This window comes from Lithobates pipiens, unplaced genomic scaffold, assembly GCF_037356315.1.
Source record: "Lithobates pipiens isolate NorthernLeopardFrog02 unplaced genomic scaffold, aLitPip1_a1.2 Scaffold_1, whole genome shotgun sequence".
Taxonomy (NCBI): domain Eukaryota; kingdom Metazoa; phylum Chordata; class Amphibia; order Anura; family Ranidae; genus Lithobates; species Lithobates pipiens.
Genome location: NW_027507685.1, coordinates 101,141,954 through 101,158,077, shown reverse-complemented (window position 1 = coordinate 101,158,077; position 16,124 = coordinate 101,141,954). Strand labels below are relative to the sequence as shown.

General features: G+C 42.4%; 1 protein-coding gene across 4 annotated transcripts in view; it reads left to right on the top strand.

Annotated features, from left to right (window-relative positions):
- Positions 1-16,124, top strand: part of TNC (tenascin C) — a 209,848-nt gene that overhangs the window by 129,055 nt on the left and 64,669 nt on the right. For all 4 annotated transcript variants that reach the window (XM_077467926.1, XM_077467899.1, XM_077467830.1 and 1 more), the window contains 2 exons: positions 13,110-13,232; positions 15,105-15,248. In XM_077467926.1, the coding sequence (XP_077324052.1) occupies positions 13,110-13,232; positions 15,105-15,248 (267 nt within the window). The remainder of the gene's footprint in view (positions 1-13,109; positions 13,233-15,104; positions 15,249-16,124) is intronic.

The following is a 16,124-nucleotide window of genomic DNA, read 5'->3' as shown; positions in this document are numbered from 1 at the left end:
CAGTATGGGCTTTTTTTAACGTGTCCTCTACTGACAATAGTGTTGCCATCTGCAGCCTTTGCAGTCAACGCATAAGTCGCGGTAAGCCCAGCACTCACCTAGGGATGACCGCCTTAAGAAGGCACATGAGCTGCCATCCCCGAGCCCAGTGGGAGCAACGGAACCCACAAAGCCACACTCCAGGCTCTCACTGTCCAGCCTCGTCTTATACTTCTCCTTCTCCTCTCTGCTCACAATTGTCCTCCACTCCACCATCCATCATGCTGTCCTCACGCTTTTCTGGAAAAAGGCAGACTTCCGTGGGCCAAATGTTCGAGCATAAAAAATTATGACGCCGGATAACCCTCTTGCCCAATGGTTGACCGCTGGCTTGTCAGAGCTGATAGCCCGCCAACTACTGCCATATAAACTGGTGGAGTCGGAGGCCTTTCGAAAATTTGTGGCAATTGGAACACCACAAGGGAAGGTCCCAGGAAGGAAGTATTTCTCACAGAAGGGCATCCCAGAGCTATATGACCATGTTCAGCAGCAAGTGAATGTATCTCTGCCACATAGTGTCGGTGCCAAGATACATCTGACCACAGACACGTGGTCTAGCAAACACAGGCAGGGAAGGTATATCGCTTTTACTGCCCACTGGGTGAACCTTCTGACGGCCGTCAAGCATGTAACCCTTGGCACCTGTGTAGATTTGGTTTTACCTCCACGGATTGCATGCAGGCCTGCCTCTTCTTCTCCTCCTCCTACTCCATCCTCCCTCTCCTCCTCGGCTGACTCCTTTTCCGCTGCTAGCGTCTCTTCCGCTGTGCCGCCCAAGATCCCCAGAACCTATTTGACATGCCAGGTGAGATGTTGCCATGCTGTGCTGCTTCTGATGTACCTGGAAGCCAAGAGCCACACTGGCCATGCACTCCTTTCAGCTTTGCGTTCACAGGCAGATCAGTGGCTAACACCTCAATTTGACAGTTGGTAAAGTGGTGTGTGACAATGGTGCCAATCTGCTTAGCGCATTGAAACAGGGCAAAATTACACACGTGCCATGCATAGCACACGTCTTAAACTTGGTCGTGCAGCTATTCGTTGTCAAATACCCTTGGGTCCAGGACATCTTGCAGCAGGCATGGAAAATCTCAGCCCATTTCAGAAGATCTTACACGGCCATGGCACAATCTGACGATCAGATGCCTTATTTGCGATTGCGATGAAACTCAACCTTCTATGTGCTTGATAGGCTGCTCCAGCAGAAACGTGCAGTTAGCGACTACCTGTATGAACTCTGCGGCAGAACAGGTTCTTGGGAGCTTGGTTTTTTTCACAGCGCCAGTGGCTGCTCATGCGCGACACATGCAGACTTCTGCTGCCATTTGATGAGATTACCAAACTCCACAGCCATGGAGCCATCAGTGACATCGTACCTTATGCCTTCTAAATGGAGCATGCATTGCGTTGTGTCATTGATCAAGGAGGAGCAGGAGCAGGAAGATGAGGAAGTCGCAATGCTGGATGAATTCCCGGGGGGGGGGGGGCTACTCTATCTGAGACAAGTCAACAACAGGAGTCTGAAGAGGAGTCAGAGAAGGATGGTGCCGGGGCAGATGAGGAGGAGCAAGAAGAGCATGCTTTAAACCTTTCTGGGATCCCTGTTGTTTTCCGTGGATGGGCAGAGGAGAAAGAGGAGGACGACATAATCCTGGATGATGAGCAGGAGCGAGGCCACCACACCGCTTCCAGTTTAGTGCAAATGGGGGCCTTCATGCTCTGGTGTTTTAACAGGGACCCCCGTATAAAAGGCATAAAGGTCAAGGACCAGTACTGGGTGGCAACGTACTTAGACCCCCGGTACAAACACAAAATGGCGGAAATGTTACCACCATCACAGAGGGCTGTCAGAATGGAGCACTTCCAGACCTTGCTTCAAGAAATGCTGCATTCTGCTTTTGCGTGCGCTGGCAGAGGAGGAATTCCCACTCCCAGAGAAAGAGTTGCGGGTACCAATCCAACAGTGCCTGCAAGAAGAAGGCGGTTTGAAGATGTGTTGGTGACTTCTGATATAAGATCATTCTTTCAGCCGACCCATCGACAGGTCTCATCCGGATCAAGCATCAGGGAACGCCTAGACTGACAGGTGTCCGACTACATTGGGTTAACGGCCGATGTGGACGCTCTGAGTAGTGATGAACCCCTGGACTACTGGGTGGGCAGGCTTGACCTCTGGCCAGAGCTTGCCCAATTTGCAATGGAACAGTTGGCTTGCCCCTCATCCAGTGTCCTGTCCGAAAGGACGTTCAGCACAGCAGGGGGGATCGTGACTGATAAGCGCACTCGCCTAGCTCACGACAGTGTTGACTACCTCACATTTATAAAAATGAATGAGGCATGGATCTTGGAGGAATTCAACACATGTGACCAGTAGACCTTGTATATGCATAACTCTATAAATGATTTATTTAATCTACCATACAAACCTTTTTTCTGCCTTTGGCTCACTTCCTTGTACAAAAAAAGCACACCATACTATATGCTCATACCCTCCTGTTTGAAGAGGTTGAGCGGTGTCATATTTTTGGGTCCCGCAGCGAGTTGCTGGTATCAGTGCTGGTGTCAGTGCTCTCTATCTCGGTGCTGGTGTGGTGTCAGTGCTCTCTATCACGGTGCTGGTGTCAGTGCTCTCTCTTTATCTCAGTGCTGCTGTCAGTGCTCTCTATCACGGTGCTAGTGTCAGTGCTCTCTATCTCGGTGCTGGTGTCAGTGCTTTCTATCATGGTGCTGGTGTCACTGTTCTCATGGTGCTGGTGTCAGTACTCTCTATCTCGGTGCTGGTGTCAGTGCTTTCTATCTCAGTGCTGGTGTCAGTGCTCTCTATCATGGTGCTGGTGTCAGTGCTCTCTCTCTTGGTGCTGGTGCCAACCCTCAGTCTCTATCACGGTGCTGGTGTCAGTGCTCAGTCTCTATCGCGGTGCTGGTTTCAGACAGTGAGAGAGATAGCAGCGGAGAAGCCAATCAGCAGGCAGTGCCAGCACCATGGCTGAGGATCAGCACTGGACTGGCACCTCCGAACCACCGCAGTGGAGCCCTGCATAAGTGGGGGTAAGGGCCGGGCAGAGGGAGGGTCTCAAGCACAGGTTGGCACACTGGGACACTGGCACAGGACTGCACTGCCCTGACTGTGGCACTGATCATCTCCTGCACCCCCTTCATAGCCTGGCCTGACCTTGCCTCTCCTCCATGGCCTTCATGCGCTCCTGAATTGTCAAAATTTCACAGATAAAAAAAGAATGCTTGTTGTTGTCGATCCCATATTCACTTAATACTTCTGGTATGTCAGTGTCCATGTTGTGGGACTATGTGTGCACAGCTAGTAAGTATTTTGTGGCTGAAAATATGACCTGGAGGTTTTTAAGGTTCACCTGCCATTAAAGTCAATGGGGTCCGCCGCGAACCTTGAGGTTCGCAAACTTTTGGTCACGTTCGCGGTTCGCGTTCGCAAAACGTCCCATCGCAAGTTCGTCCATCACTAAGGCAGCATTGATGGGCACTGACTGGGCTACACTGAGGATCAGTGGCCTGATATCAATCAGTGTAAATGTTCCTGTCAGAATGCCGGTTACCGGCTCTCCTTTCCTCCTTTGACAGCGCACGAGGAAAAGAATGCGGGAAAACCGGCAAGTCCATTTACAAGCAATCCGCTTTGATTGGACACAGCTGATCATGTAGTAAAGGGCCGCTGTGATTGGTCTTTTACCATGATCTGTGATCAGCTGCGTCCAAAGGACACAGCAATTACAGAGTGCACCGGCTGCGATGAATGTGGAGGGGCAGTTCTGGGAGGACATCCATGGACACCCTCCTAGAACTTGACAACCGCGATGTGGCCGTCTTTCGGTTATGGCACATTCGGTTTGAAATAATACATAGAAAAAAAAATAACAAAAAATATAAAATGTGTGTGTATATATATATATATATATATATATATATATATATATATATATATATATATACACCATTGATCTTTTTAACTTTCTGTAAGGAGGTAATTCTTCCCAAAGACCACAAGTGTTAAGACCATTCTTCCCACTGACCATCACACTAATGTATCATGAGTTGTAGATTACAAATTTTTAGCAGGGGTTCCCTGAGACTGGAGAACTGTTTCAAGGGTTCCTCTGTGTTGAAAAGGTTGAGAAAGGCTGTGTTAGACCTTCACAGATCTATATAAGGCCTGCAGTAGTAACTTGGCAGCAGTTGTTGAAAAGCAATGGAGCTACACCCAAGTTTCATCCTGATGAAGGTAGTGTTGCCCTCCAAAATTTGTTGACCGTTGTTGACTTTCTTTTACCAAAAATTTAATTAATCCTGGATTCTTACATCTGGTTTTGGTCTGGTGTTCCTTTCTGTTTTTAATGGTTTGAGCTACCATTGGGTGTCCATTGAGGAAAGCCTTTGCTGTAGCTTAAAACAGCCGATATGTTTGGGGACAACACCACCCCCCCCCTTCATTGGGGCTCAACAGAGAGTAAGTCTTGGATAGGCAGATACCTCTCAGCTCTACATTGGAACCTGTAGTAGTAACAGTTGATGAAAAGCTTTGGAGCTCCATCCAAGTGTTATCCTGTGTTTGAGCCCTGATGAAGGAAAAGTGTCCCTGAAACACGTTGGCTGTTTTATATGTCTTTTTTTTTTTTTTTACCAACAATTAAAATGATCTTAGACTCTTTCATCTAGTTTTGGTCTGGTATTCAGTTCCTTTCTGGTTCTCTATGGTTTGAGCTACCATTGAGTCCCGATTGAGGGAAGCTTTGCTGTGGCTTAAAACAGCCAACACATTCGGGGGCAATACCACTCCCCCCCTTTATCTGGGCTCAAGAAGACAGAGACCTCACAGATCTTTATTAGAACCTGCATTCTCCACACAGAGTAGTAACTTGACAGAAGTTGCAGTGGGGCTTCATCCAAGTTTCATCCTGTGTTTACTCCTGATGAAGGAGAAGTGTTGACCCTGGAACTCATTGGTTGTTTTATATTTTTACCAACAATTGCAATTATCTTGGACTTTTTTATCCAGTTTCGGCACTCCTTTTGTCTTTTGGTGCTCATTTTTTTTTTTTTTGCATGAGCTACATTGGGTGCCCACCAAGGGAAGCCTCGCTGTGTAGGAGCCATCTTTCCAGAGCTATTGTTTGAAGTTTTCCTTCAACTTACTACACTACACTGTTGTTGTGATGTCTCTACGATATCCGTATAGCGAGTATAAATCATGGTGACAAGTAACAGCTCTTCATTACCAATGCCGGTTTCTTTAGTGTTGGCAACATATAATTTCCCTCCGCAGGTGGCCGCATAACTAGCACTCTTATGCAACTGGATCCAAGTGATGTATAATTAATTCCTTCCTCCTTCCTGCCTTCTATCCACTAATAATGATCTTGTTGGTTCGAAAACCACGTTCACCATAATAAGAATTATTTCATTCTTTATATCTCAAAGTGTTGACCTGTCAAACCCTTCGTCATCTCAAACCTGATTTTGGCTTTATACCAGATCTGCATGACTAAGCATAAATCCTTTGCAAATTTGTGATATAAAACCAGTAAAACCACCAAACACAAGCCATTCAAGTGGACACACAAGGTGGCTTGGCATTTTTAGACATTTCGCCTCCTCACCACCTGTCAAATGGCCCGATGAAAGGCCATTCACTGGGGATCTCTTTGCAGAGGGATGGCAAGGCCTCCCACGTGTCAGAACAACCCCTTAGGCCAGGTTCACACTGGTGTACCGGTAACCATTACATTTGAATGCAGTGGTAGCTGCATGTTCTGCTGCCGCTGTGTCCTCTTAATGACCGGTGGGACCAAGACTACATTTACAGGTGGTGCCCCTCAAGGCTCCACCAGATCCTTTTATGAAGCGACCACTTGGAGTCCAATCAAGGACAGAGCTCGTTCTAGCTCTAGACATTTAATGTAAAAGTCCTGGAAGAAGCTGTACATGACAGCCTCAGCCCAGGCTCCAACCAGGCCATGCCCTTGGTAGGGAAATGCATTGTGGGCATGGCCTGAATGGATCTACTGCCGCTGTGCCCTCTTAATGACTGGTGGGACCCAAACTACATTTACAGGTGGTTCCCCTCAAGGCTCCACCGGATCCTTTTATATAGCAGCAACCACTTGGAGTCCAATCAAGGACAAAGCTCGTTCCAGCTCTAGACATTTAATGGAAAAGTCCTGGAAAAAGGTATACATGACAGCCTCAGCCCAGGCTCCAAACAGGCCATGCCCTTGGTAGGGAAATGCATTGTGGGCATGACCTGATTGGATCTGCTGCCGATGTGTCCTCTTATGACCGGGGGGACCCAAATTGCCCAAATTGCCACAGATGCCCTTCGAGGCTCCACCGGATCCTTTTATGTAGCTGCAACCACTTGGAGTCCAATCAAGGACAGAGCTCGTTCCAGCTCTAGACATTTAATGGAAAAGTCTTGGAAGGCGACTGTGTGAACCCGGCCTAAGGGCTCGTCCCGACAAGTGGGAGGACTTGCTGCCCCTCTAAATAGTGATTGCTAGTGGACAACCTTTCATTGGGCAAGTTTGACAGGTGGAGAGAATGCAACATGGCTGAAAATGCCGAGCCACTTTTCCGCAACCTTGTGCATTCACTTGAATGGGTTTTGCTTACGGTAGTAGCAGCTACTACCACATTCATAAAGAGAAAACAGTGGCGGCAGATCGTGCAGTTACTACCGCATTCCAATGTACTGGTTGACAGTTTTTTTATGGCGAGCTCCTTGACCTGATCTATACAATGCATGCATGAATTCCTGCGATCTTATTTACCTTTTCACAGCAGCTTTGCATGTTCCTCTTTTTTAAGGTGCCTTGAAGAGCGTATGCTAAATTAGCCACCACAAACCGCACATATGCGACTTAGCACTGCCTATACATTGATGTTGTTTTTACTTGTAGGTTTGCACTGCACAGCAAATATGTATGTATATATGGATCTGTGCATATATACATCGATAGAAACATCTCTTTGTTCTGTCTCAGGTGCTCTCCTGGAAATCTTCAGCTGTCCACCAATCATCTTTAGTGCTGCTAATATATCATTTTCCTCCGCAGGTGGCTGTATAACTATCGCTCTCATGCAACTGGATCCGAGTCATGTATAATTAAACGCCTTTCTCCTCTCTCTCTTGTTTGCAAAACTGAAAATCATCGCTGCATAGCCCGTTGGTTCAAACATAGCAATGACCGAAATAACAGGAATTATTCATTCTTGATATCAAAGTATCAGCCTGTCAAACCCAGTTGTCTGATTTAAACACAGTGTTGTTGTTTTCCTGTTTTATTTTTTAATTTTTTTTCTCACTGTGAAATTTGCTGCAAATTTAAAGGTGTGAGGATCTTAGATGGAAAAAGCTAAAGTAAAAAAAAAAAAAAAAGAAGATGCTTAAGCACCATTGTAAGGAAATCTAAAAAAAATGATATAATGCAGCCATGTGTTCATTACAGGAATAATTCTAAAAAAGAATTTGTATTTTTTACAACAAGCAGTGTCAGGTACATACAGTAATACAGCATTTACGAGGGGGGCTTCAAAGAGTTTCTGCGCTTTTTTATATTTAATAGAGTTTTAAAAAGCGTGGAAACTTTTTGAAGAACCTTCGTATATCGACATAGGTAGCACTGACCCACCATGGAATTTGTCAAGGCAGATGTTGATTGTCCAACTACAAGATGGGAGGTGTGAAAGCTCTGAAACTGCCCCGTTAGTGTAAGGAAGGCTTCAAGTCGTATGGCTATGCCAGCATTTTGACAGCAATTACCCCCTTTCAGCCATGCAACTCAAATGATTAGCACCTATGCATCCCTGACACCAAGGATGGGATTATGTAACTAGAATGTGGAGGTTCCACAACTTTTCCACATCAGTAACACAGACATCATATCTTCTTGACTCTGGTGAAGGGGCATGGATGTGGAGGAACTGTTATCAAAACAAAAAAGGAAGGCGCACTGACCTAGTGCATTACCATAAATAGAGCTTTATTGAAAACAGAACAAATAGCAAAATGGCTACTCACAAACGAGTATTGATAAAAGACATAATCAATACAATTGGATCCATGGCACCGAACATCGACACATCCAGATCTGATGTCAGATGAATTGACGAATACCCCAACGTAAACTGCTGACGCGTTTCAGGGGAGAACCCCTTTCTTCAGAGCCAAAACAGGCATTGGTTCCTCGCTGGAGGCTAGCGTTCTATATATGGAGGTTTCTGAAAGCATGTGGCCTGAAGGTCATGACGCTCCACCCACAAAAAAAAAAACACAACAGCACCAATCTCACTTATTCTAATTTTGATTTCATTACAGTTCTAGTTTCAGTTTGATTTTAGTTTTAATTTAAATTTTAATTAAAATAAATAATAAAAAAAAATTTTTTAATAAAAAAAAAATTATATATAGTATAGATATTTGAATAAATTAATAAAATAATAAATAGAGTGGTATATAAGTGAATGGAGGAAAAGGATTAGTGGATACAAAGTGTGTCTATATGAGGTGTATATATAAAAAAATATATATTTTTTTATTTTTATATTTTTATATAGAAGAACGTTATTCGAATAAATCTTTTATATATTTTTTGTATATATTTATGTATATATATTTTTCCCATATTTTTCCTATATATGCATATATAGGAGTGCAGGCATCAACATAAGTATCCATCAGTCTCCACATTAATATCCACACAGGTGTCCGCACTGGTGCATAAAAAAGGGGGAAGTCTTACCTAGTATAAATATATACCTCACTTTCTTCCCCGCTTGATTCGTGGCTGGAGCGCACCCAGCCTCATATAGCAGGAAGTGCGGGTGGAAATGCGTTCCACCCGCAACTTCCGGCCACCCCGAATGGGATGCTTATGCTATATGAGGCTGGGTGCGCTCCAGCCACGAATCAAGCGGGGAAGAAAGTGAGGTATATATTTATACTAGGTAAGACTTCCCCCTTTTTTATACACCAGTGTGGACACCTGTGTGAATATTAATGTGGAGACTGATGGATACTTATGTTGATGCCTGCACTCCTATATATGCATATATAGGAAAAATATGGGAAAAATATATATACATAAATATATACAAAAAATATATAAAAGATTTATCCGAATAACGTTCTTCTATATAAAAATATATAAATATATATTATTTTATATATACACCTCATATAGACACACTTTGTATCCACTAATCCTTTTCCTCCATTCACTTATATACCACTCTATTTATTATTTTATTCATTTATTCAAATATCTATACTATATATAATTTTTTATTTATTTTTATTTACATTTTATTTTTTTATTTTATTTTTTATTTAAATTAAAAGTAAAACTAAAATCAAATTAAAACTAGACCTGTAAAGAAATCAAAATTACAATAAGTGAGATTGGTGCTGTTGTGTTTTTTTTGTTTTTGTTTTTGTGGGTGGAGCGCCATGACCTTCAGGCCACATGCTTTCAGAAACCTCCATATATAGAACGCTAGCCTCCAGCGAGGAACCATTGCCTGTTTTGGCTCTGAAGAAAGGGGTTCTCCCCTGAAACGCGTCAGCCGTTTACGCTGGGGTATTCATCAATTCATCTGACATCAGATCTGGATGTGTCGATGTTCGGTGCGATGGATCCAATTGTATTGATTATGCCTTTTATCAATACTCGTTTGTGAGTAGCCATTTTGCTATTTGTTCTGTTTTCAATAAAGCTCTATTTATGGTAATGCACTAGGTCAGTGCGCCTTCCTTTTTTGTTTTGTTTTTCTCCGGTAATTGAATACCCAATATTCTAAGGAGGGCTGCAAGACCTTTTTTCACTACCATCTTAAACTGTCGGTATCACACTTTGAAGACCGAGACACCAGAGTGCAGGAGAAGTTGTCTTTTTTTTTTTGGAACTGTTATCATCATAGTTTACAATTTTGGCCCCCCTCTCTCTGCACCAGCTTGGGACATCTTTGTACATCTTTCATTGGTTCTCTTATGCTGCATACACATGATCGGACTTTCCCGACAACAAGCTCACATCCATTGTTTCCCGTCAGAAAATCCGACCGTGTGTATGCGGCATAAATGTCCACCTCAGAATACCCATCCAGGCTTATACCCTTTCCTACATCCAGCTATGCAATGCTTCAGTATCTGTTGGTATAACTTGGTGTTACTCTGGATCAGAGGTTTCCAAACCTTTCAGTACGAGAACCACATTGTATATTTTACAAATATTTGCATGCTGAAAAAGATCAATGTTGTAAACAAGGGCATGCTAGGATTTTTTCCCCTGAGGAGGCCTGCATGCACTGCCAAGATTTCAGGCTCCCCTGTGGAGGCTCCCAGGACTTGCTAGGATTTCAGGCTCATCTTTGGAGGCCTCCAAGACATGCTGAGATTTCAGGCTCCCCTACAGAGGCTCCCAAGGTATATTAGAATTTGAGGCTTTCCCGTGGAAGCTCCTAGGGTATGTTGGGATTAGAGGCTCCTATGCGGTGGGCTCCCAGGGCATGGTGGAATTTAAGGCTCCCCTGCAGAGCATACTAAGAATTGAGGTTCACAAGGTATAATATGATTTGAGGCTTCCCTGTGGAAGCTTCCAGGGTATGTTGGAATTAGAGAATCCTATGCAGAGGCTCCAAGGGCATTATGGGATTTTTCGGGCTCCCCTGCAGAGGCTCGCAGAGCATACTAAGATTTCAGGCTCCCAGGCTATATTAGGATTTGAGGCTTCCCTGTCTAAGCTTCCAGGGTATGTTGGTATTATAGAATCCTATGCAGTGGCTCCCAGGGCATAATAAGATTGAATGCTCTCCTGCAGAGGCTTGCAGAGCATGCTAAGATTTGAGGCTCCCAAGATATATTAGGATTTTAGGCTTCCCTGTGGAAGCTACCAGGGTATTTTGAGATTAGAGGCTTCTATACAAAGGCTCCCTGGGCATACTAGGATTCCAGGCTCAAAAGTGGAGGCCCCTAGGGCATGTTGGGATTTTAGGCTCCCCTGCAGAGGCTCCCAATGTATTCTAGAATTTGAGGCTTCCATGTGGAAGCTCCTACAGTATGTTGGGAATAAAGGCTCCTTTTCAGAGGTTCCTAGGGCATGCTGGAATTTAAGGCGCCCCTGCAGAGGCTCACAGAGCATACTAGGATTTGAGGATCCCAAGGTACTCTAGGATTTGAGGTTTCCCTGTGGAAGCTACCACAGTATGTTGGGATTAGAGGCTCCTATTCAGGGGCTCCTAAGGCATGCTGAGATTAAAGGCTCCTCTGAAGATGATAGCAGAGAGGCTCCCCCACAGTTGCTCTCAGGATATGATAAAATGTAAGGCTCCCCATGGAGTGTCCCAAGAAATAACACATATGAAGCCTTCCTGACAGCACCCTAGAATTATGTAACTAAAATAGGGTGGTATCAACTTTCACACTCTCCATCTTGTTTTTAGACCATCAACATCTGCCACGACACATTCCATAGTGATTGGATTTAGGTGTTTGTGCATAACTCAGCGTGGATATAAATATTGGACTATGTCCCTGATGCTCATTAGAACTGAAGAAGTGGTTTGGGCGAGCTACAAAAAGTCTTCAACACTACAGAACAAATCCAATTGAATGTGTCTAACTACTTCTAGAAATAGTATGACCTCGATGAACGAGAATCTTCACTGTTTTTCTGTAGTTTAACGATGATTCCAAATGCATAAGATAGTATAACTCATTTAAAGGCATTTATTTTTTTTTTTTTTTTTCTATATTTGCCTTAAGTTCTGCTTTAAATATCAAGTTACGCATCCCAATGCCCAGAAAGAGTGGTGACTGGTGAAGCCTTCTTTTCTGAAAAGATCTATATCTTTAGATCCTTATCTATGGGAAGCTAGCCTTCCCTCCCACTGGGACACTTGGCATTTAGCTGTAAAGAAAATTAAGTATACCCTTCTCTGTCTTCGATGCGTCAGCAGAAAATAAATGATCAGATTTGTTTTTCTAAATGCTTAAATGGAGGAACATCACCAATTTACCCTATTCCCTGGGAAGAGCTAACCTTGATCGTTTTGAAGAATTCCATTACATCTTTTTTTTTTCAACTCTTTTTCTGCTTTAACTAACCTGATAAATTTCGGAGCTGGTAAATATCTTTTGTATTTATTTTTCATTTTTTTTTCCCTGCTGACTATTTCTTTCCAAATACCCCTTTGCTTCTTCTACGCCACTGGCAGTCCTCCATCAAACCTTTTAAAGTGGCTTGTTTGGGTTTGTTCACCATAACTAATGGACTTGACTTGTGTGGGCTTCTTGTGCTGACTGAAAAGAAAAAAAAAATCTATCTTTTTGCACTCAAAATCTTCTTCAGAAAGAGGGAAGAATAAAGTATAAAAAAATAAATAAATAAAAAAACATCTAAAAGACACAGAAAACAAATTGTTTAGGACAGATTTTAAACAAACAGATCCTTAACGTTCAGGCTGCTGTTGAAATTGAGAACTGTTTTAGATTTACCTAACTACAACATTAAGATTAAGATTGGCAGGGGCTTTTGTTTTTGGGAATTTTGGAAGACCGTCATGAATATATCTGGCTAGTGTGGAGCTTAAGAGAGTTTCCGAAATGTAAATTGTTTGCAAAACGCTTGTGTTTATTTTACTTTAACAAGATTATATGCTTTACGAATTTTGCTCCTGGAGCAGCTAGAAATAACATTGAGCATATTCTTAGTGGGTCTAGAATTGACTGCGTTCTATTTTTCTTTTTTTGAGATAGCTACAGTGGTCCAGTGGAATTATATCAAAGGACATGTTGTAATGTTATAAATGAACACATTCTAAAATATCTATGGAGTCTCATCCACTTTTCTATTCAAAAGTGGACACCATTAGGATGCCATTAGGTGGACATCATTAGGATTAATTGTGCTAATATTTTATATAATGTTATGTAAGTAGCAGGCACCTCAATGAGGTTGGAGTCAGGATATTGAAGGCACTTTCCAAAATTGTCCTGGAAAATTTGAGTCTGTATGTTTCATTTCTAATTCTCATTTTATCTTCAGCTTTGGGATCTCCTCAAGGACTATCCTTCTCTGATATCACTGAGAAATCTGCCAAAGTTACCTGGCTAGCTCCAAGAATCCGAGTGAACAAATTCATCATCACATATGTTCCTGTGGCTGGAGGTAAGTTAAAGCATCTTTCATGTATTAGAGATAAAGCATACTCAGGCCAGGGTTGTCCAACAACTTTGACCTGTACTAAGACCTATTGGGAAACAAATTATTTTTCCTGGGACCAATATGACAGCATGCACATGGTAGTATGCTGCCATGGAATAGCGGCAGGAAAGGAAAATTGCGGTAATTATTTGATACCATTTTTAGTTTTCCCGGCACCAACATGTCAGCACACTACCACATGTATGCTGCCATGGATAGGCACCAGGAAAGCAAAATTACAGGAAGTACTTGATACAATTTTCTGTTTTTCAAGCGTCAACATGGCAGCATACTACCACATATATGCTGCCATGGATTGGCCCTCGGGAAAGGAAAATTTTGGTAAGTATTTGATAATTTTTAGGTTTTCCTGGCACCAACATGGCAGCATGCTACCACATGTATGCTGCCATGGATTGGCCCCAGGAAAGGAAAATTATGGTAAGTATTTGATATATTTTTTGTTTTCCTGATGCCAACCTATCAGCATACTACCACATGTATGCTGCGATAGATTGGCCCCATGAAAGGAAAATGTGGGTAAGTATTTGATAAATTTTTTGTTTTCCTGATGCCAACATATCAGCATACTACCACATGTATGTTGCCATAGATTGGCCCCAGGAAAGGAAAATTTTGGTAAGTATTTCATAAATGTTTTGTTTTCCTGGGGTCAACATGGCAGCATACTCACATGTATGCAGCCATGGATTGGCACCAGAAAAGGAAAAATTTGGTAAATATTTGATACAATTTTCCATTTTCCTGTTGCCAACATGACAGCATACTACCACATGTATGCTCCTATGGATTGGTGCCAGGGAAGGAAAATTACAGTACGTGTTTGATACAGTTTTCCATTTTATTGCCATCTCTTTCTCCACTGGGGAGATTACTTTCTTTATTTTTCCCGGTGACCATGAAAGAAAGTGGTGGAAAATTTTAGATTTTTACAGTGGTCACCAGAACAGGAGGCAATCAGATATCTTCCAATAGGGACACCTTCCAGTGACAACTGTCTAACAGATAAACTCTCGTCACTTTAGAGAGATTTTCCCCGCATCCTGTTGTGTTTTCCAGGACAGGAAGTGAAGGTAAATGCCTGGGACACAGGCAGAAAAAAAAGTTCCTGACATGGCTTTACCATTCCCTACGCTATGAAAAAAAATGGCTTTAAAGAGGAACTACACCCTTAAATTAAAAAAAGCAGCTACAAATACAGTAGAGTAATGCCGTGTACATACAATCGGAAATTCGGGCCAGCAAAAGACCGATGAGAGCTTTTGGTTGGAAAATGTGATCATGTGTATGCTCCATTGTGTGCATGTTCTCAATTTTTCAGTCGGAAAAAGTTCCTATCCGAAATGCAATACCGACGCGCAAAAATGCACACATGCTCAGATTCAACTACGAGACGGAAGCTATTGGCTACTGGCTATTGAACTTCCTTTTTCTAGTCCCGTCATATGTGTTGTACGTCACCTCGTTCTTGACGGTCGGAATTTGGTGCGACCGTGTGTATGCAAGACAGCTTGAGCGAAATCCTATCGGAATTCTGTTGGCAAAACCATCAGAGCTTTTTCCAACCAAAATTATGATCGTGTGTATGCGACATAAGTTTCTTGTGGATAATGAAGTCTAGGCCTGTCTTATCACACCTATTCTTCTCACAACCACAAGTCCGTGGTTCCAGCAAGATCCCACATAAATTGTATAAGGCTGTGTGTATGGGGCCCTAACTGAATGATGAAACCCATAAAGCCAACTTAATAAACAAACAAAAAAAACTGTACAATAACCTTAAATTTTTTTTTTTTTTTTACATTTGTTTATCAGGGGCCAGTAGCACAGTTGAAGTCGATGGATCAAGAACACAAACCACCTTGGTCAGCCTCTTGCCGGGAGTTGAATACCTTGTAAGCATCGTCTCCGTGAAAGGAAGTGAACAAAGCCAACCCGCTTCTGGTTCTCTGACCACAGGTACATAGCTCCTAAGCTGGTGTCCATGAAGTTGTATTCATTTTAGCAGCGTAAAACAGAAGTTGATAATTTCGAAGAACTTTAGGAAGCATTCTGAAATAGAAATATTGAGGATCACACATTTTAGGATGAAGTTCATAAATGGAACATCCATCCTGCTTTAAGATCAAAACAAGTAAAAACGAGTCATGTATTCCTTAATGTGAAGGAAGACAAGATACTAGTGGCCACTTTAGTTTTGGAACCTTCTAAATACCACAGGAGGGTTTTTTCTTAATGTACAGGGGACTTTTGAGATGACAAAATGAGTGCATATAAACATGAATCATATCATAAAAAATATCTTTTATTCAAAATAGTACTTATTACTACATTATATTGTGTTTTATAGTCCTTACAAGTACATATATCAACTGTTCAGAAATATAAGACCCTCAACCACCCACCAGTCAGCAAATTTAGATGTCTTCACAATCCTGAAAAAAACATGTTACTTCTATAGAATTGAAGTTGATTCCTCCAGTGGGGTGAGGACAATTTGCAATTTCCCCCACCATAGATCTGCATCATTAGGATATATAGCAAAGATCTATAACGGGGTCCTGGTGATAGTAAGCATGCAGGAACAAGTCTAAATTGCCAAAGGATCACTCCAGGAGTCCTCCAAACAGCCTTCTCAAAAGACTCCAATATACTCCCACGCCTTTACAAGTTCTTTGCTCTCCTATATAATAATAATTATGAGTATGTTGTATAGGGTTTATCCATAGATTTACATAGTAACCTCCAGTATGTGTTTATTTTCACACATCCAAAAAGATCAAACGTGTTGAAACACAACATAATAACGACAAGCCATGAAACAAAGCATCTCTT